The sequence below is a fragment of the Dichotomopilus funicola genome (assembly GCF_033296635.1).
Source record: "Dichotomopilus funicola strain CBS 141.50 unplaced genomic scaffold C8A04scaffold_33, whole genome shotgun sequence".
Lineage (NCBI taxonomy): Eukaryota > Fungi > Ascomycota > Sordariomycetes > Sordariales > Chaetomiaceae > Dichotomopilus > Dichotomopilus funicola.
The window spans coordinates 246,919-265,513 of NW_026944054.1; the positions used below are offsets into that span (position 1 = coordinate 246,919).

The 18,595-nt window shown below is 53.9% G+C and overlaps 8 protein-coding genes across 8 annotated transcripts; 3 read left to right on the forward strand and 5 right to left on the reverse strand.

Annotated features, from left to right (window-relative positions):
- Positions 1 to 24: 24 nt before the first annotated feature.
- Positions 25 to 2,328, reverse strand: C8A04DRAFT_37469 (heterokaryon incompatibility protein-domain-containing protein; the record flags this gene model as incomplete). Its single annotated transcript, XM_062783886.1, has 1 exon — positions 25 to 2,328. The coding sequence occupies one exon, from the start codon at positions 2,326 to 2,328 to the stop codon at positions 25 to 27; it is 2,304 nt and encodes a 767-aa protein (XP_062636841.1).
- Positions 2,329 to 2,509: 181 nt separating this feature from the next.
- C8A04DRAFT_12309 (alpha-acetolactate decarboxylase) lies at positions 2,510 to 3,223 on the reverse strand (the record flags this gene model as incomplete). The annotated part of the gene is made up of 1 exon (XM_062777298.1): positions 2,510 to 3,223. One exon carries the CDS (start codon positions 3,221 to 3,223, stop codon positions 2,510 to 2,512), a length of 714 nt encoding a protein of 237 aa, XP_062636842.1.
- A 462-nt stretch (positions 3,224 to 3,685) lies between these two features.
- On the reverse strand, positions 3,686 to 4,497 carry C8A04DRAFT_37471 (uncharacterized protein; the record flags this gene model as incomplete). The annotated part of the gene is made up of 2 exons (XM_062783887.1): positions 3,686 to 4,048; positions 4,105 to 4,497. 2 exons carry the CDS (start codon positions 4,495 to 4,497, stop codon positions 3,686 to 3,688), a joined length of 756 nt encoding a protein of 251 aa, XP_062636843.1.
- A 623-nt stretch (positions 4,498 to 5,120) lies between these two features.
- Positions 5,121 to 5,862, forward strand: C8A04DRAFT_28899 (uncharacterized protein; the record flags this gene model as incomplete). Its single annotated transcript, XM_062780818.1, has 2 exons — positions 5,121 to 5,697; positions 5,765 to 5,862. 2 exons carry the CDS (start codon positions 5,121 to 5,123, stop codon positions 5,860 to 5,862), a joined length of 675 nt encoding a protein of 224 aa, XP_062636844.1.
- A 2,230-nt stretch (positions 5,863 to 8,092) lies between these two features.
- On the forward strand, positions 8,093 to 8,764 carry C8A04DRAFT_28901 (uncharacterized protein; the record flags this gene model as incomplete). Its single annotated transcript, XM_062780819.1, has 1 exon — positions 8,093 to 8,764. The coding sequence occupies one exon, from the start codon at positions 8,093 to 8,095 to the stop codon at positions 8,762 to 8,764; it is 672 nt and encodes a 223-aa protein (XP_062636845.1).
- Positions 8,765 to 11,731: 2,967 nt separating this feature from the next.
- Positions 11,732 to 13,597, reverse strand: C8A04DRAFT_12413 (uncharacterized protein; the record flags this gene model as incomplete). The annotated part of the gene is made up of 3 exons (XM_062777333.1): positions 11,732 to 12,016; positions 12,077 to 12,634; positions 12,728 to 13,597. 3 exons carry the CDS (start codon positions 13,595 to 13,597, stop codon positions 11,732 to 11,734), a joined length of 1,713 nt encoding a protein of 570 aa, XP_062636846.1.
- An 876-nt stretch (positions 13,598 to 14,473) lies between these two features.
- C8A04DRAFT_37474 (galactose mutarotase-like domain-containing protein) lies at positions 14,474 to 15,576 on the forward strand (the record flags this gene model as incomplete). Its single annotated transcript, XM_062783888.1, has 2 exons — positions 14,474 to 14,997; positions 15,075 to 15,576. The coding sequence occupies 2 exons, from the start codon at positions 14,474 to 14,476 to the stop codon at positions 15,574 to 15,576; spliced, it is 1,026 nt and encodes a 341-aa protein (XP_062636847.1).
- Positions 15,577 to 15,658: 82 nt separating this feature from the next.
- On the reverse strand, positions 15,659 to 18,400 carry C8A04DRAFT_12404 (uncharacterized protein; the record flags this gene model as incomplete). Its single annotated transcript, XM_062777328.1, has 2 exons — positions 15,659 to 17,332; positions 17,384 to 18,400. The coding sequence occupies 2 exons, from the start codon at positions 18,398 to 18,400 to the stop codon at positions 15,659 to 15,661; spliced, it is 2,691 nt and encodes an 896-aa protein (XP_062636848.1).
- Positions 18,401 to 18,595: the final 195 nt, after the last annotated feature.

The window sequence follows — 18,595 nt, forward strand, 5'->3', positions numbered from 1 at the left end:
ATTGCCAACTCTTGGTTATCTGCGCTACCGAATCCGAAAGATCTCATCCGGTCCCCTCTCTGCCCCTGTAAGCGCTTCCCCATTCATCGCCCCATACACATACGCATCCCCCACAAACTCCATCGTCCCATCCCGCCTCTGCCGCAACACATACGGCACCGTACTCCCATAAAACACACAAACCACATCCCCTTCCTTGACCCCAGGACACCCAAGCCCCAACAATCCAGTACTTGTCGCGATATAAGGCCGACCCGAACACATGTTCTTCATACCAGACGTAAATTCCAACAAGAGAGCATACTCTTCCAAGGGCAACTGCTTCCGCCACATGCGCAACGCCTGGTCCGCAAACCGCTCCGCGCCGTCAGGCAGGCCCTGGAAGCGTTCCGGCAGCGGGGCATCTCCGGACTGGATCTGTCGGAGTGCTTCGCCGCGGAGTCGACAGCCCATCCAGAAAGTGTGGTATGCATCCAGGGCGCGGCCGCGCATGGGCATGGGCGCGGGTTCGGAGGGAGCGAATTGTTGCTGCAGTGATGTTGTTCTTGGTGCCGCAAGTAGGATGTTAACGTGCAGCCGGGGAAACTGTTCCGGGCCGAGACCAAAGATCTTTTGACACAGCCGCATGCAGTTCTGTTCCCACTCGCGTGCGGCATCCCCGTACACGTCGTTGTGTTTTGTGTTTTGCGTTGCTTCGGTGAAGGCGGTTTGGGGGATGATTTCCGTGATGGTGTCGATGCGACAGCCGTGTGCGGTGAGCTCGTCTTCGGTGATGGTGCGCTGGACAAGGTGGCGCGTGGCGGGGGTGATGCCGGCTGAGAAGCGTCCTGGCGTGGCTAGCTCGGAGGCGAAAGGGGCCGGGGAGTTGAAGTTGGGGACCCAAGAGGGAAGCCCATCGGGGTGGTCCTTAGATGGGGCGGACGAGAGGAAGTACCACTCTGGGTCGTTTTCGAGCATGGTTTTGGCGAATTGAGCGTAGAGGTGCCACATGTTGTGACTGGGCTGTGAAACTTGGAGGTTGGCCATGCGCTCCCGGATGTGTCGAGGGGCGACACCCATGATGGCGTGGACGCGGTCCGGTGCCATGGTGACTTGTCGTGTGCGGGCCTCAGCCACAAGAGACCGGAATGCCCCCATGCTGAGGCCCTGCATGATCTGTTCAAGGGGGGCGTCTCCTAAACGGAGTGCGGAGAGGTTTACTACGCCGATAAGCGCGTTGGTCATCTCGTCTTCCGAGGCCCCTGGGAGTTGGATCAGATCCAAAGAACCGTAAGTCAGAATTTGAGACGCCAGTTCCACCAGCAGGCCAAAGTCCACCTCCCGATAGCCACACATGACTACCAGCTCCCTCGCCAGGAGCGCCTCTTGGACAGTCCATAACCTCTTGAACCACGGCCTCATGAATAGATGGCCATACAATTGCCCATGATCCGTGTTGATCAACGCTGGGACATCTTCTGGCACATCCTCCCGTGTCTCTGTAGCTTGATTTAACGCAACCACCTCCCGCAGCATCTGCGGCATCTTCTCCAGCGCAACATCACTCCCATTCGACGTCGGGCCTAGCCAGATAAACACCTTGGTTGCCTTGGAGTAGATCTCCCCCATCCGGTACATCTGGTCCAGTTTCTCCGCGCCATCCGCTTGGTTGATGCAAATTTGGTCGATCCACAACAACTCCCTAGATCCGGTCGCATTCTGCGACGCCTGCACCTGGTTCAGCACTTCCAGCACCGTCTCGGAAATACTGAAACTTTGCCGATCCAAGAACATCCCGCGCCTCGCACTTGTTGGATCCCAGCAGTATGATACCGCAATGTACGGTGGCGGATGGCTAAGAGGATGCGATTCCAGGTAAGCCAAGGGATGTGCTCCCAAGCCACCAAGGCGAAGGAACCGCGCATGGCCGGTCGGAAGTGGTTGGTAGCGGTGCGTGGTGGGCAAGTCAAGCGGGATGTGCGCGAGTTCGGTGTTGCCTTCGATATCCCGCCGCTCATGAGTCTCAGACACGATATCGCGAGATTGGCCGGGTACGAGGCGCGCGTTGCCCATGGATAGTGAGTCGATCCGGATGTTGTCAGGAACTGCCCCGAGCTTTTGGGCCATCTCGGCAATGATCGATTCATGATAATCTGGCGGCATGCCCGCGAGACCGGCGCAAGCATAAGTGCAGACATGCCAACCTGGAGGTGTTACTTGTGGGACAAACGGCGCTTCATTTGGTCCTGCTGTTGTTGAACTTGTTGGAGGTGAAGGGTTGCGAGTCGGCGAGGACTGGCCATTGTTCTCCTTGTTTTCTTTACGGTGACGGCGAAAAAAGCGGCGCATTTTCTTTCAAAATTGAGTTTCAATGTGGGATGCCAAAATCAGATGCGATTGCGCCTTGGTCTTAGTTGTCTGCAGGATGCGGGGTATAAAAGAAATGAGTTTTTCTTCGACTAGACCAAGCTTAACGATACCGGGACGACGATCCCGCGCTGTCATTTGACAGCCTCAAACTTGGCTGCGTTCAGCCCTCCACTGATTTGATGCTCTGGGCCTGCAGCCTCAATTCCGCCTCGTTGAATTCGTCATCCTCGGTCGGCAGCTCCATGTAAAACGTGGACATCTGCGCAGCCGCGACTTCGACTTCCCCTTCCGACTGCAATTCAAGGATGTGCCCACCACGTTGTCTGTCGTCTGTAATGAAATGGAAATGGTCCCCGGCCACATTGACCCCCATGACATATTGGGGGCATCGGAACCCAACGATGGTACCCGTCACATTCTCAAACGTGTGCGTTGTCTGCCGTGAGCACACGTCCACCATCCCCTCCCGCGGCCGGATTTGGCCACCTGCAGTTCTCACCACAATCTTCCGAAACACACCGTCCAACCTCACGGCCAAAAAGTGATTCCGTGCCTTGGGAAAAAGTCCCGTCAAAATGTCCTCAAATGCTTTTTTACTCGAGATCGTATCTTTCGATGTAACCTCAGGTTGAAATCGGGTAACGGTCGCAAAAGGCGTCACCGTTTCTTCTGGGTCGATGCGCAGAACCGACCCATCGCCTTTCATCTGGTAGACCTCGCCATCGAGCACAATCATTTCGCCGTTCATGTTGCGGAAGGTGCCCAACCCGTGGTTGCCATGTTCGAGAACGCGGGAGATCGGCGTGCCGTGTGATGCGACACCGTCCACGAGGGCAGATATGATGGAGTATTGGTAGACTTCGTTGTCGGCCATTGCGATTGTTGTAATTTTGGGGTAAAAAAAGACTGTAAAATGAAGATTGGTGATGTGTGAAGGAGTCAAAGGGACGCTGTTGAAGATATCAGGACTTGGGCATCCGGGATTGGTCGTCGCTTAATCAGCTTGCAGGCCCCTCTTTGCAAACACCGTCCTGTCGCGTCTCCTCGGCATCACCAAATCGGAATACGAGAGTAATCGGGGACAACTAAACATGTTTTTCTTGCCATTAATTATGTTTTTTATCACGAGGGCAACGGCGATCCTGTAACGCGAAAGAAATGTCTTGGACGTGGCAAGCTACTAACGGTCCAAGACCACAACATCAAACGGACGGTCGAGGTTTCCGTTCGAGATGTTTCTCCTGCCATGTTTATATTGGATAGGGGGTATATTCACACCGGATGCTAATGCACACCGCTACCGCTTCAGGAATCCGGACGCCCTTCGCAAACCTTCTCAATCCAAGTCCATTTCTTGCCTCATCATCGGCATGATCTCCGAACCGCCCCAAATACTCTTCCTTAGACCGTACTCATTTCCGTGGTAAATCCCCAAATACGTGTATGCATCACACTTGTACGTGATTTCCCTCGACATATCCGCTGGGACAAGACCCAAATTCACCAACCCAAACAATACCCTTCCAACATCTGCAACATCCGTAAAGTCCACAGTATATACGCATATCAGACGCGTTGGATTTTGTCCTATCCCCGCAGTCGCCACTTTCGCTCCGGTGCCCAATTGTCCAGCCTCAACCCCTTCACATACCGTCCGCCACACTTCATTGACCTCCTTCTCATGGGGGAAGAGCATCCACTTTGCTTGTCAGCCCTTGGACGGATTCAAACAGAGTGCTGTAGCTAGGTATTTACCTTTCCACTAGTAACTCCCGAGTCTTTCGCAACCTCCATGATCCGTTTCCGCAACCTCTCTCGTAACTCTTCCATAAGCTTCGTCGTAGCCATATTCCCACGATCTTGAGGAGTCGACGTTTCCACTTTCGCTGCAGCCTCTCGAAACCCCGCTAACAATTCCCCACCATCACGGAGGAAAGCATCCAAATCGGGTGGGCTCTTTCGATCTTGAGGCGTGAGATGAGGGTTGGTGATCCACAGCCATGGTGGGAGAAGATGTGATGGGGTGGCCGAGGCAAGGTCTCGTGGCGGTAGGCGCTGGAGGAAGTGATAGAGGGGTTCGTTTGGTTCGCGGGTGAAGGATATGTTTGCGGTGGTTTGAATGTCGGTGCTGTAATGGCATTTATCCATTTCTTCTTTGTGGCCTGTGGAAGCCCGGAGATCGATGCTTCGTTGTCTTGGAGGCGGATTTAGTGGCTCGCCCGCCCAGGCAGAAGTGTCTTTCTGCTTGAAGCCTCAGCTGATTGGTGGGTTTCGGCCCTCAGTATGCGTGCCTATTGTGCTGCTAATTGAAACCCCACTTCGTTTGACTGCCCTTTGACAGGTCTCTTAAATCAGTCAAGGAGTGTTGGAAGATATCCATGATGTGGTGGTGGTGCAGTAGCAAGACCCGAACTCTTCGACTAACCCAATCACCCAAACAGGTTGATGACTCCTGGTTTAGCTATCGATGCCGGAGGACCTAGGTAGCGAGGTACCTTACCTAATTATGCATCCAATGATTCCCTGGACACGGGTGTCGCTCGATCCTTCCACGGCTCATGCAGTAGGCCTCTGTGCATCGGGCAAGTCGTACAAATCAGACGCGGACATTGAATCACTTGCCGACAACATAAGCCCCTCATTTAACAGCTACGAGCTCGTCGGAGTATCCGAACGACCCTGCCATCACTTTTCCGTCATCCTCGTTTCGCTCTACAAACCAGGTTGGCCACACGGGCCCGGATTGCACAGCACGTAGAATCAGCGACATCATGGATCTCTCAGATGCGTTTCTCGAATGCCTTTGCGGGACCAGCAGGCACAACCAGGTCCTCAACGTGAATAGCTACCGCCTGATCACTGAAAAGCCCCCTCTCGAACCATCTCCCACTGCCACTCTCTCTTCGGCCCCCTCTCAAGACAAAAATGCCATTCTTGCTAGCCAAATAATCGACATCATCCGGACGGCCTCCCGGTCCTCGCCCAAAACCGACCATCCCAGCCGCGACATCACCCACGACCTCACCCCCCTCATCGAAGACACCACCCCAATCCGCGCGGAGGACTGGACGTCCTACCTCACCGAACGCGTCCTCCGCGCGCTCGAGGAAACCATCAAACACGTTGCCGAAGAGCAGGACACGTGGGGCGAAGCCCTGCGCGACGCATACGGGTATGCCGTGGAAGCTGTTCAGGCTGAGCTCACCGCGCTGTGGGAGCATACTAAGGAGCACCCGTACGAGACAGTTGTTATGGTTCTCCTGACAGTGTTAGCGCTGGGCGTGCTGGCTCGGCTGGTGCCTGTGTTTGTGAGGGTGCTGGGGTTTGCGAAGGAGGGGCCTTTGGAGGGTGAGTGTTTTGTTTCCAGTCCTAGTGACCTGTGGTGCTGTGCAATTGCTAATGGTTACGATACCAGGGTCATTCGCGGCCTGCTGGCAGAGCTTATATAAGGGACATGTACCAAAGGGATCACTATGGTCCTTTCTGCAGCGCATGGGAATGACTTGGGATTAATGGAAGACTGCAGTGGAGATAGGAGACGGATGCAAGAAAATAGCACACGTCTCAGCCCACCCAGGGTGACTTGAATACATAACTATCGTCCACGCTGGTGGCTAGATTCATTTAATACCACCAACGGCTTGGCCGCTCGGGCCTCCAGCAACAGCATTCTATCCACCAACTTCTGAGTGAGCGCGCGTTGTTGACGTAGGTCCTTCTCGAATCTATCCACCGCCCAGATCACCGTTTTCTCCAAAATCCTCATCCTCTCTCTCATCCCTATGGTGATGATGGGCGGGTTCCGTTTCTCCGCGCGGGGCTTCGCCTTGTTGCCCTTTAAACACAATTAGGTTAGCTTTAAACGAACTCGAGCTCAATATTACCGTCATGAATGAACCCCACGAACCTTATTCTGGGACGGCGTGGCTTGGTTGGTATTGTCACCGATATCTTGTCTGCTTCCACCGGTCCCTGCTCGTTCTTTGGCACCGCGACGGTGCTGTTTTCTGCCGCAAGTCTGGCCTGGTTGCGCTTCCGCTGCTGTTTGCGTTTGTTTGCTTTATAACTGAGCTTCTTCGCCGGTTTCGTCGCCATCTTGTTTTGGACGAGGCTCGTTGCTTGGGAGGGAGGAGACTCAACAATATTCGTCGTGGTTGCGGCCGGTGACTTCCTAACGGGGAGGAAAGAAGGATATGAACAGTGGCATGACAGAACTAAAGAGGATATTAGGAAATAAACAACAGTCTGCCTACCTACCTATTGAACCAAGGGTGAGATGTGATAATAGTTATTGTAGAGCCCCACCTTCCTAATCAGGAAGTGTAGACAGCTTATACAACACGGCTGTGTCATGATGTAGTTCCGGAAAGCATCAGTGACATATATCTGTGTTCTATTAAATCCGTTTGCACTGGGATCTCTCACTGTTTGTGCGGGTTGCTACCTATCCTGTCCAGAGACTTTGTACACTTGATTTGTGGCGAGACAGTGCATTTACGGCGCGCGGGCCGTGGATTTTTCGCGCTTCACAACCCCCAAATCGGGCGGGCAAGAACGCGCTCGATTTCTGATATCACGCGCCGCCGACCATGAAAATTCTCTATTCTTCCCATTTGGGACTTATTCATAACTATTCAGGTTCTATTGTTCCCAATTAATCCTATTGTATGCCAAATCAGCGCACTCCGGAACCCCACTCCTGGCCGAGTATAAATTCCTCCCCATCCTTCCACCCACAACCTTTTCTCTTCTTCCCACAACAACTTCTTCTCTCCCTCCCACACTAACTTCTGCTCTTCTTCACACAGCAACTTCCATTCACAACCCAAACTACCAACCACTTTTAGCCAAGATGCCCTACTACAACCACAATCAACGTCGACAATACCAAGCTGCGCAGGCGGCGGCTCAGGCAGAGTCGGAGCACACCGCTGGAGGCCCGGTAAGTCACTTTGTCCATTTTCCTTTTTCTATATTCTGTTCTTCCCTTTTCTTTCACCATTTTTTTCTTTTCTCTTTTCCCTACTCCCCCCACCCATATTATCGCTAATGTTTACTGAATAAAATACAGGAAGAAAACATCATGGACATTGACGATAACCAAGCCACCGATCATACTGGTGACGGTTCCGCTCTCGCTGCCACGACAAGTCCATGGATCTTTCATGCTCCAGACCCAGGACGTCTTCATACACATTTGTCCTTCCGTACCCCATTCATCACACACCTTCGTTCTTGGTATCGTTGCTGCCGGTACAATCTTCTGGGCATGGACCGCAGCTTGCTTGTAAATACCAAGAAATCGCACCCTTTTCCCGCCACCCGATCTAGACCCATGCGCTGGACCGATCGGTGGGACGATTTTTGCGTGAAGAGCTGGCTGGCGGGGGCGTAAGGCAAGGGAAACCTCCCGAGCGTCCGGTTCTAAAGGCCGTGAATCTTCTGATTCATTGTTTGTCTCAACGGAGCCACCCGTCAGTTGCCCATTTGAAGAGTCTCCAAGCCACCTCACGGTGCGGGTCGGTAACCGTTGCTTGGCCGCGCGGTTGCATGGGCAGACCGTCCGACTCTGAAGAACCTTCTGGTTTAACAGTTGTCTGTTGGAGATGCAGCTTTCCGACGTTTCCCTGGTTTTTATCTTTTCTTTGACTTACTCAGCTTTGTTCGCCCATTGGTGACTCGACTTAAGGCTGCAGACGGTACCACAGAAGTCGTATCCAACAACCCTGCTGCACCCTTCAGCATGGAAATCCTTGAGCAGGCCCGCGCAAGCGTCGTTCACAAATTTTCCGCAGGTGGCACGCTTCCGCAGCTCCCTAATGAATATCAAGACGTGGAAAGCCTCCTGGAGATGGCCATGAGCGAGCAAGCGTCCGCGCAGGACACCTTGGTCCTCGCCATCGCTGCGCTCAGGCGCCTGCATCGTTATGTCGAGACAAGCTGGGATCACGCCTTCGAGGGCCAACGCGAAAGCAACAAGTTTCACTTAACGCAGTGGGAGCATATGCGGCAGTTGTATCAGCGTATCCGCTCCATCGAGCACAAGGTGAACAATGAGGGAACGGGACCCAGCTCGGCCGCGGACGCGAGTCCCGGTACTGACAGCAGCCACACTGTCTTCAATGTCCCCAACTATCGCTACGAGATGTTGGAGCAGAAGGTTGCCCAACACGACGAGGTTATCCAAGCCGTCCGCCGCGAAGGGCACAACGCCAACCCCAGTGGCGACGTCATGGACCGCGCCGTGGCGCGCATGAAGCACGTCAGTGAGGTCCAGGCACAGGACGCCATGCGGGAGTTTGCCCGCGCCGACGCGGCGCGGGCCGCTCAGGTCGACGGCTTCGCCGACCAGCTCGAGGAACAATTACCAGTCCTCAAACATTGCTCCGAACTTCTTCCTCGGTTGACTGAGTGACTGACTTTATTCATTTGTGTAGTTTACTTCCCGAGTCAGGGAGCTTGACCTCCCTGACATGGAGTAAAGTTTTTACGCGTTGTTAAAGGACCGGGCAAATCGTTATGTAATTTTTAGGCGTTTAGTGGGAATGATACCCGAGGTGGCTCGCCGGTTTGCGTCTCACAATTGTGGTGGAAGACTTGGTCGGGAAGCCCAATCTCGCCGGAATTCTTCCGGTTGCTGGCGTTTGGTTTTGTCATTGAAATAAACTCAGACTTTTTTCTTCGGGTCCCCCTCCATACTTTTATCGACGAAGCAATGTCTCAACTTTCTTCTCAAGGTCCCGCACCTCCCCCAACAGTATCCGTCCAAACTCCATTACCCTGGTGACATCATTCTTGTATTGGTCCTCCAGCGTAGCCATTCGCTCCTCCATGCGCCGGATAGTTTCCTCCATTTCGCGAACCATGGTTGAAAGACTAGGCTGAGAAACTGATTTCCATGTTAGTAATTGTGTATGTTGGTCTGAAAGGTTTGGTTCTTACCTCCATCTCGGAATCGGCATTTTGCCCGTCACCGGGGAGATCTGGGACGGCGGGCGCGGCGACTGCGGCGGCCGCAATGGCTTGTCGGCGAGCTTTTCGCCTCAAACGGGACTTGACACGACGCCGCTCTTGGTAGTTGCTGCTACCCATTTTGTTTTTTTTAAGATAGGGAGGGTGGGAAGGTGGGTTGTGTGGGTTGTGTGGATGGTTCTTAAAATTGGGAAAGACGAGGAGGCTTTTGAAGTAGGTAAGGTGTCTTAAACAAACAATATCAGCAATACAATTCTAGTGGCCCAGACAAAATATATAATTATTCTACTAAACATCCCCTGCCCTCTAATTATTTACCTAGTTGCTCAAGGACCTACCTAATTCGAGAGAAGCGTTCCTCAACGTTAGCGCTTATAACATTCTATGTAGAACGAACATTTCTTTGTCTTTGACGTTGTCTGTGATCAGTGATGATGGTAATCAGTTCGGGGCTGCTTTTACATAAGGAGCTTTCGTAGGGTTGCCTTCTTGAATGTTAATTCCAAGGTAATTATAATTAATATCTCCGAGATAATCACCATAACTCCGACCCCATCAACCCACCATTCGGTGTCATGTACCTCCTAGTTCAGATAGAATTGTCTGTTTTTATTCTGATAATCATGAAATCAAGGCCAAGCTCTCGATGGATTTCTTTGAAGACGTGACCCAATCCAGGTGGCTTCGTTGACCTTCTCGACCAAAATTCCGAGCCTTCCTTCCACCTCCCAACGCGTCCGAATTTTCGCGTTTCGAGATTCCGATTTTACAGCACGCCTATTTAGTCCTATTGTTGCCTTGAATTGGGAACACTTATACTTTTAATCAGTGAACTATTATTCTGGCCCTACCTTAACTAGAAAGGTATTTAATCCCCCCTCCTCCCAGAAATCTCCTCCCACCTTTCTCTTCACGCTTTTCCCCCTCGGCACCCTTTTTTTTTCGTCACGGTTTTCTCTCTCTTCAAAAACTTTCCCTTTCACTCAACCCCAGGACAGATATTCCAAAGTAAGTATTCATAATTCTTCCTTCTCCCATCCATCGAGAACTAGGGCTTTTATTCATCAAACTTAAGCTCACATTCCTTCCTGGTCTTTTCGCTAAAAAAACACACAGAAACAAATAAAATGCCCTACCGTAAACTGGCCGAACGGCGCGCACGCAAAGCCGCCCGGGCAGCCCAAGCCCGCTCATCGCTGCCGTCAAACACCACCCCTGGCGGTGGTGTTGCCGCGGGCGCCCAAGTAAGTTTGCAGTCTACCTGCCCTCTTGACCTCTCGAAGAACCTAAAAATGATGGTAGAAAAGCTCGCCGGGATGGAAATGGAGGACGCGCCCCCCTCCAATGCGCTTGCGGTAAGCCATCGATCACTTCAATGTTCCAGGCCCCGGAACTGCTCCCACACACAACCTCCAATATCCCCCTACCTCCCCTCTCACCTCCTCCCTATCCCATCCCTCACCTCCTTCCTACCCCGTTCCTCACATTTTCCTCTCCCTGCACCTGTATGTCCCACCACAACATCTCTGGACAAATCTAAAGTCCGCCTACATCCTGGCAACGAATCGGTCATTCCTGTCTTCCATTCCGGACATATGCGCTAGATTGGGTGGACGGGGCTATTCACGTCAGCGGGACTGCACGAGCGGCGAGCCTGTTAGGCATGCCTGGCATTCGGAATCCGTCCGGTTTCTGAGTTGCCTGCGCCCGTCCAATAGAGACACCAGCAACCTTACCATCATCTATCTTCTCGGTCGTTGCGTGGCTGCGCGGCGGGGAAGTCGTGTGACGTATCGGCGGCTCTGGAAGACTCAGTTGATGACCCTCGCTGCTTAGCAGCGTTCGTCCTCGGCTTTTTTATCTGGATGCCTCGGTTGGATGGTGCGGCAATACATCGCAGTTTTCGGTTTTCCTCGACTTACTCAGCTTTGATTCATCTTTGCTGACTGGACTTAGCCCGCAGAAAATACCGAGCTAGAGAGCGACTCCTTCGACATGTCTCTCGTCAGCGAGGCGTTCGGGGCTGCGATGGTCACTTCCTCCGAGAAGAACCTCCGCGACCTGCTGCGGGCTGTCAACTTTAACGTTTTAAAGCTCGCCAACGTTGCTTTGAGAATCAACAACTCGCCCGAGTCGGTGGCTTTCCTCCTGGGCACCGCACTCATGATGGCGGATGAAAAGGCTGCCGAAGCTGGCGCCACGGCAGAGAGGGCGGAGGGTACGGCCGCCGCGGCTCGTCAAGAGGCTAACACGGCCCAAGCCAACTTTGACGAGTTGCGGCAAGCCCTACACCAACAAACCCAGGCGATGGTTACGCAGACTAGCCATATTGCCGAACTGAAGCACCGCGTCGAGGAATTGGCCCAGATCAAATGTCAAATTATTGTATTGTACAATGAGACCGACATGATCAGCAAACAGCATAAGATGAAAAGCTGGCGTCTGGGTTCGCCCGCATATAGTCGAGCGCTATCGTTGCCAACTCCTTTTTGGAGACCTTCCCGCTCCCTGTTATCGGCCAGGCATCTAGCCCAAGTTGTTTCAGTGTCAGGATGGCACCCATGTTGTAGTTGGCACCAATTTTGTGTGTAAAATGCTCTTTCATATCGCCTTCTGTGACACCATCGGGGAAGCGGTCGATGATGGGGTAAGGAACCATGCCATGAATAGGTGATGGGAGTCCGATGACTTGGATCTGTTGGTATTGTCAGCACCTGTTACGCGTTAAAAAGGGACAAATGAGCAAAAGACCAACCTCGACGGGAAACGCGGCACTTAAGACAGCCTCAATCATTGACGGCTGGATGATACCTGTGACGTGTCTGATCTGGTCCTTCTTGCGACCGACGATATACACCCACCCGTCATCGTCAATAGTAGCCAAATCGCCGGTCCGAATCCAGGGGAGACCCTCTTCTTCATAAAAGGTATCCCGATTCACCTTCTCGTCCACCGACCCCATTAGAAGGTACCTCCCACATACTGCATGGTGCCCCAGATGCAATTCCCCAACTTGACCGCGCGGAATCACCGTCCCTTGTTCATCCACAATCTTGACTCGTCCTCCAGGCGTCACCGTCCCCACGGAAAGTACGCCAGAATGAGTTGGAATCCGCAGAGGTACCCCCTTGGGCCAACCCACCGCGCCAAATACCTCCGACATGCCAAATGCCGGGATGACAGTTGCGGTGGGAACCACGGCATGTGCCATGGCCAAAAACTCCTCCGACATGATCTCCCCGCCCAGCGCTACTAGCCGTAACGACGCCAGCTTTTCCAGCGAATATTCCGAACACGCTTTGAGGTGGCTTAGCTGTATGCGCATCATGCCGACACTCGTGGCCCGGCAGATCTCGATCGCCTTGACCACCGCGTTCCATGAGAAGTGGGTGCAAGCAACCACGACCGTGCCGGCCATAGCCCAGGCGATGTAAGGGAGGCTGGACGCCATGGCGGCAAAGTTAGCGCCAAGCGCAACGGAGACAAAGTTTTCGTCTATGCGGGCGCCAGCAATCGGACCGCTGGCAGTCAGGTTGCGAACGGTTTTGAGGACGCCCTTGGGGGTCCCAGAGGAGCCGCTGGTGAAGTAGATTTGGGCAATACGATCGGGCGAATCAGTGGCATCGACAGTGGCAGCATCGACGGTGCTTTCGCTCTCGGTAAACTCCATCTCGGCGATGTCGAGGAGGCTCACCCACCCGTCCCGGGGTTTGCTCAACCGAGACAGGCAGATGCCGAGGAACGGCGTGGGCTGGTTGGCATCTGCTGCTTCTGCCCTAAGTTCGTCCGCAAGCTGAACCGCCGCTTCGTCCTCGACAGCCACTACGGTGGGTTTCAACGCAAAACACATGCGCAGCTCCTCCTGTTGATGTGTCGTCCGAAGCATCTGCGGCAATTGGTTGAGCACGCCCAAACACTGGACCGCCGCGGCCCAAACCAACAATGCCCAGTCCGCGCTGTGAGGGACAAAGTTGAGCAACAACGACTGTGGTGGGACGTGATGCCGAGCCATAACCGTAGCGAGACGGGCACCGCCGCGACCCAACTGCGCGTAGGACCACGTTAGGAGTTCATCCGGGCCGCGGCTGGCCGGTGTCTGGACAGGTCCTCGCCCAACTAGGCGTGCGAGGTGGTTGGGCGATTGTTGAACGGAAATGAGGGCGGCGCGATCCGGGTTGACATCGGTGCCGCTTTGCAGAACCGACCAAACGGAGCTTTTATAGGGGAACTGCGGACCGCCATTGAGATAGGATAGGCTTTCCTTGGTCTCTGCCATCTTGGCGGTGCGTCGATTTGTCACAAAGTTGCGCGTGTAGCTGAACCTCAGCTCGAATTGGTCCCTTCATCAAGGCATCAATCAACCTGCGGTGGGACGGCTCAATTTATACAGCAAGAAAAGGCGATGCGGTACCCTTCAGCGCTAGTCCGCTGGGCTGCGCTGATGCCCGACATCCGAGACACGGCGGCGCAACACATCGGATCTGCAGCGCTGTGGGATTGTGGGGATTTAGCACACGGTTGGAATCGGGCAAGTCGCGTCGAATCCTTCGGTTCCGGACGCTCACGCGGGAGGGAGATTACGATGAATAGCGTTCCGTCATGATGTAAAGGATTCCATTGCTGATAATACGAGCTCTCAGGACCTGAACGTAGTTGGACTAGCAAGTTTCCGTGAATACCAGGAAATGAGGTTCCTGGAAGTATTGCTCCAGACCGAGCTGTCGTAAGGCGGGGGATAACCTAACGTTAGTTAATTGGACCCTAACCCTGACCCCTTTTAAAGCTCCCCACGCCCGAGCAGCGGAGCCGTCTTGGGCTCCCCACCAAAAGAGGGGACTCTCTTTCATCCCGCAAATAGCCTGAATCAGCCTGGCGTCATGTGCAACGAGAAGCTGTTCGCCTCATATTCGCGCATGAGGCCTAGACGATGGCTGGTACCTGCCGACCTGGCGAGAGGCGATGGAGCAGAGGTTGCATGCCTTTTTAAAGGGCACGAACCGGCCCTTACAAGCTGCATTTTAACACCCCCAACTTCCCCAACTCTTTCCCCAAAGACGACCCCTCCATCACAGCCACCAACGTCACCATCGCAGTCGCCCATTTACTCTCGTCCTCAACAAACCACTGGAATTACCAAACGCCCCCCGCCAATATGAGCGACGCACCCGTATCCTTCCTGCCCCTGGGTGCTATCATCCAAGAGCTCCGCGTCGCCGGTATCAACATTGTGCAGGGCTTCCCTGAGCAGTCGCACTACGAGAGCCATAACGACCCTTTCTTTGGCGAGACCATTGGCCGCGTGGCCAACCGCATCAAGAACGCGCAGCTCGACTCCCTCAACGGCGGCAAGAAATACACCCTCGCCGCCAACAATGGGCCCAATAACCTGCATGGTGGTGTTGTCGGATGGGGTAAGAAAATCTGGAAGGGACCGACACCCGTGGGTGTGCGCCAGATTCCCGGCGCGGAACTCCAGGACGGTGGGGAGAGCGTGAGGTTCTCCCTGGTCAGCCCGGATGGTGATGAAGGGTTCCCGGGAACCGTGGAAGCGAGTGTGGTGTACACCGTCGGCAAGCAAGTGCAGAACGGGAAGGATGTGACGGTATTGGGCATTGAGTACGAGGCCGAGCTTGTTGACGGTGCCGACGAGACCGTCATCAACATGACCAACCACTCGTGAGTCCCCCGCGACCGTCTCAAGCCCCCAAATAAGGTGATACACGGAATCATTAACGAAACTCCCCTTTCATTAGGTACTTCAACCTCACCGGCGGTCCCTCCATCGAAGGCACAGTTGTGACTCTCACCACTAACAACTACCTTCCCGTCGACGACGGCGGCATCCCCACCGGTGGCCCGCAGCCGTTCAGCAAGATCGAGGGCGGGAAGGCCTTCGTGTTGGGCGCCCAGGAGCCCGACATTGATGACTGCTTCATCCTGGAGGACTCCCCCAACACAGTGCCCCTCGACACGCGCGGGGAGCCGCTAACCCGCCTCGTCGCTGCCCATCACCCGGAGTCTAAGATCCACCTCGAGGTTCTTAGCACCGAGCCAGCCTTCCAATTCTACACGGGCAAGTACATCAGCGTTCCCGAGGTGGCAGGTGTCGCTGCTCGCAACGCGCGGAGTGGGTTCTGCGTGGAGCCCAGCCGCTGGGTAAATGCTGCGAATGTGGATGAGTGGAAGAGCCAGATGCTGTTGAAGAAGGGCGAGAAGTACGGCTGCCGGATTGTGTACCGTGCGTGGCAGGAGTAAGGGTCAAATGGAAGACTTGGCTAGCTCTCCGGTAGTTTCACCAGAGACGAGCAAAATAACAAAGCTTTACAAGCCAATGGATCTACTCCAAAGCGTCATCTTCCTCCCGTAAATCGTCCCCTTCCGGTACCCTGTCGTCTCGAGCCGGTGCCTTTGCCTCCTGCTTCCTCCATAATTCCGCCAAGAATGCGCTTGTACTAGCCTCTTCCACACCCTTATCTTCTCGCTTCCGCAAAAACCGCGGAAACCGCAGACTCAATCCACGATCCTCCCGTGCCAATCCAATCGCCGCTATGTACGTCGGACTCACCGTGATATCCGCAAACGCGACCTCCCAAACCTCCTGAGGCTCAAACCACACATCGGGAACCCCACCGGCGTACTCGACGAAACTGGGCTTTTTAGCATGCGTATTTTTGCTTGTTCCAGGCCCGTCTTCATCCTGCCCTTCCTCCCCATCTTCGGTGTCAGCTGCGTCCGGAAGCTCCTGTTCATCTCCATTCCCAGTGCCATCATCATAAAACGCCCGATTCGCTTTATAAAACGCGTCTGTAAATCCTGACATGCATTTACACACGGCTTCAAGACACCCCGTTTCATCATTTCGCACTGCCAGCAAGATAGGCGACCACCACCGCGCTTTGCGCCCCTGTCCGTGCCATGCCGCGATCGGGATGAGGTCGAGTGTCTCGGATGTTGCAGAGTAGTCCTTTTTCACTTTCAGCCAAGAATCGAGACGCTTGTCGGGTTCGTACGTTGCCAGGAGGGGCTTGCGGCGTGAGGGTTTAGGTGGTGCCGTGTCTATGCCTGTTGATTTGGCTTCCTTTGCCTTGTGATCTCTCCTAGTTGTTGGTTCCGTGGCTCGTTCGGGTGTATCGAGGTCGCGGTCATTCTGCTGAGGGAGATTGTCGAGAATTTTAACCATAATACCCTCACATTTGGTCTCCAAAGCGGATTTGAAGAACTCCAATACCCGCTCCGAGTCCTGAGAGGTGGCGTCGAGGCTCTTGACCCAGGTGAAATGATGCGGTATCTCCACAAAAAGTGAGCGGAGCAAATCTCGCCTCCTTCGAAATGGCTGTTCAAGGAGGGACTGTCCGTTGAGATACATCAGGTCGAAGGCAAATAAACACACATCTATCGTGACGGCTCCAATCGCAACGTCCTTTCGAGCCCGGTTGGTGAGCGTTTGGAAGTTTTTCAGATCGCCAGTTGCACGATCGACAGCCACCACTTCGCCTTCAAGAATGAAACTCTCAACCCCGTCGCCGCGAATTTTCGGGACAAGAGCAACAAGATCCGGGTACTTGTCAGTCATGAGTTCCAGGTGCCGCGAGAAAATGGACACCTTCCCATTGGAATCGCAGTGTACCTGTGCTCGTTGACCGTCATATTTGTACTCACAGGCGAATTCGCGGTCTTGAAGTTTGATCAGCATCTCGGACAGGTCGCGGGTGATGCTTCCCAACATAGGCCGCAGTGGGATGTGTATTGTGAGCCCACAGCGGACAAGCAGTTCTTCGGATATCCCCGTTTCCAGTAAAGTGGGAATGAGGTCGTTGTAATCGGGATGCCGGGCATATGAAGCCTTGACAAGCTCCTCCCCCCTTGCCCATACCTCAGCTAGGTCTTCCTTCTTGAGCTTGGCCAACTCCTGCGGATCTCGCGTTGCGAAATCTGCGCCCGGGGGTTTCGACAACAAGAACGCTCTTGACAAGGCAATAAGCATCGTTGTCTTCACCGCACCAATACGGAGCTGTTTCATGTTAGCGTCATGGCCGAACTAGAAGGATCTGAATCAACCTACATGTTGGCACAACGTTCGCACAATGTATCGACTCTCCTCGCCTCCCCGGGCATCCTGCAACAGTCTATCCACAATTCTCTGCTTAGCATCCCCACTCCCTTGTCCTTGGGCTTTGGAAATCTTGACCAAAGAACCAAACACGCCCTTCACGGTGAGCGGCTTCGGTTTGCGCAAGGTAAAGCTCTGTTTCTTTTTCGCCTCAAAGGCTACGTCACCAGGGTCGCCGACCTTGTTATACAAAGCCTTGAGAGCTCTATTGTCGAGTCCACAGGCTTGCTTCAAAGCCTTGGAGATAGCCGAACCGCCGAGACCAAGCTCCATGGAGATGTATGGCGGTGATATGGCATTGGTGGCTAACCAAACAGCCGGGAGGAGGCTCTGGTCATCCCCTTCGATCAGCAGACGAATGCAGTTGACAAGAGTGTCGACAATCTTGATTCGGCTTTGTGTTCCATTTACAAGGGCAAAACAACGCGTCAACAAGGCGTACGAAGCGTTGCCCCCATCGGAAGCCCAAGATTGCTGCAAATGAGGCAAGTACTTCGACGGATCAAAAGTGAGCGGTGTTTCATCCAGCGGGATAGATGCCGTAGTCTGATCCCCGGACGCGGTGACTGACGAAAGTGACAATGTACTTGGCCCTTTTGTCGTCTGCAATCCAACTGGCGACGGAGGGATGGTTGGTGGCTGTGGAGTGGGGGTGGGGATCGTCGTAGGCATATCGGCATCAACATTTCGGTCTCCGGATTGAGGTGGTGCTGAACTAGAACTAGAATGAGAACAAGATCCGTGTCTAACCTCCGCATCCCACTCGGCCTGGAGTTTCCTAGCTAGTTCTTCGTCTGTCAAGGAGTCATCAACATTGGATGGTTGGTCGACAAGCCCTGCGTTCGACGAGGGTTTGGATGCAGAGGCATTCTGCTTTTGCTTCGCAAAGAAGTATTCCAGGCCCTTGGCGGGCGGGGCTTTCTGCTTCCCATCCGAATTCAGTTTTCTCTTTTTTGCAGGGCTCGACATTGTGAATGCTCGGGAGATGTTGAACCTCAAATCACGAGAACGAGTGAAAAACGAAGAAAATGGCATCAAATTCCAGCCTCGCCATGGCTGTGGAAGTGCGGTTCGCCGTCGGATTCCAATTAAGAGGCGATGTGATCAATGACGTGAGCACGCTCGTGGCGCGTTTGACTCCGCGAGCCCGTCACGGAAGCACAT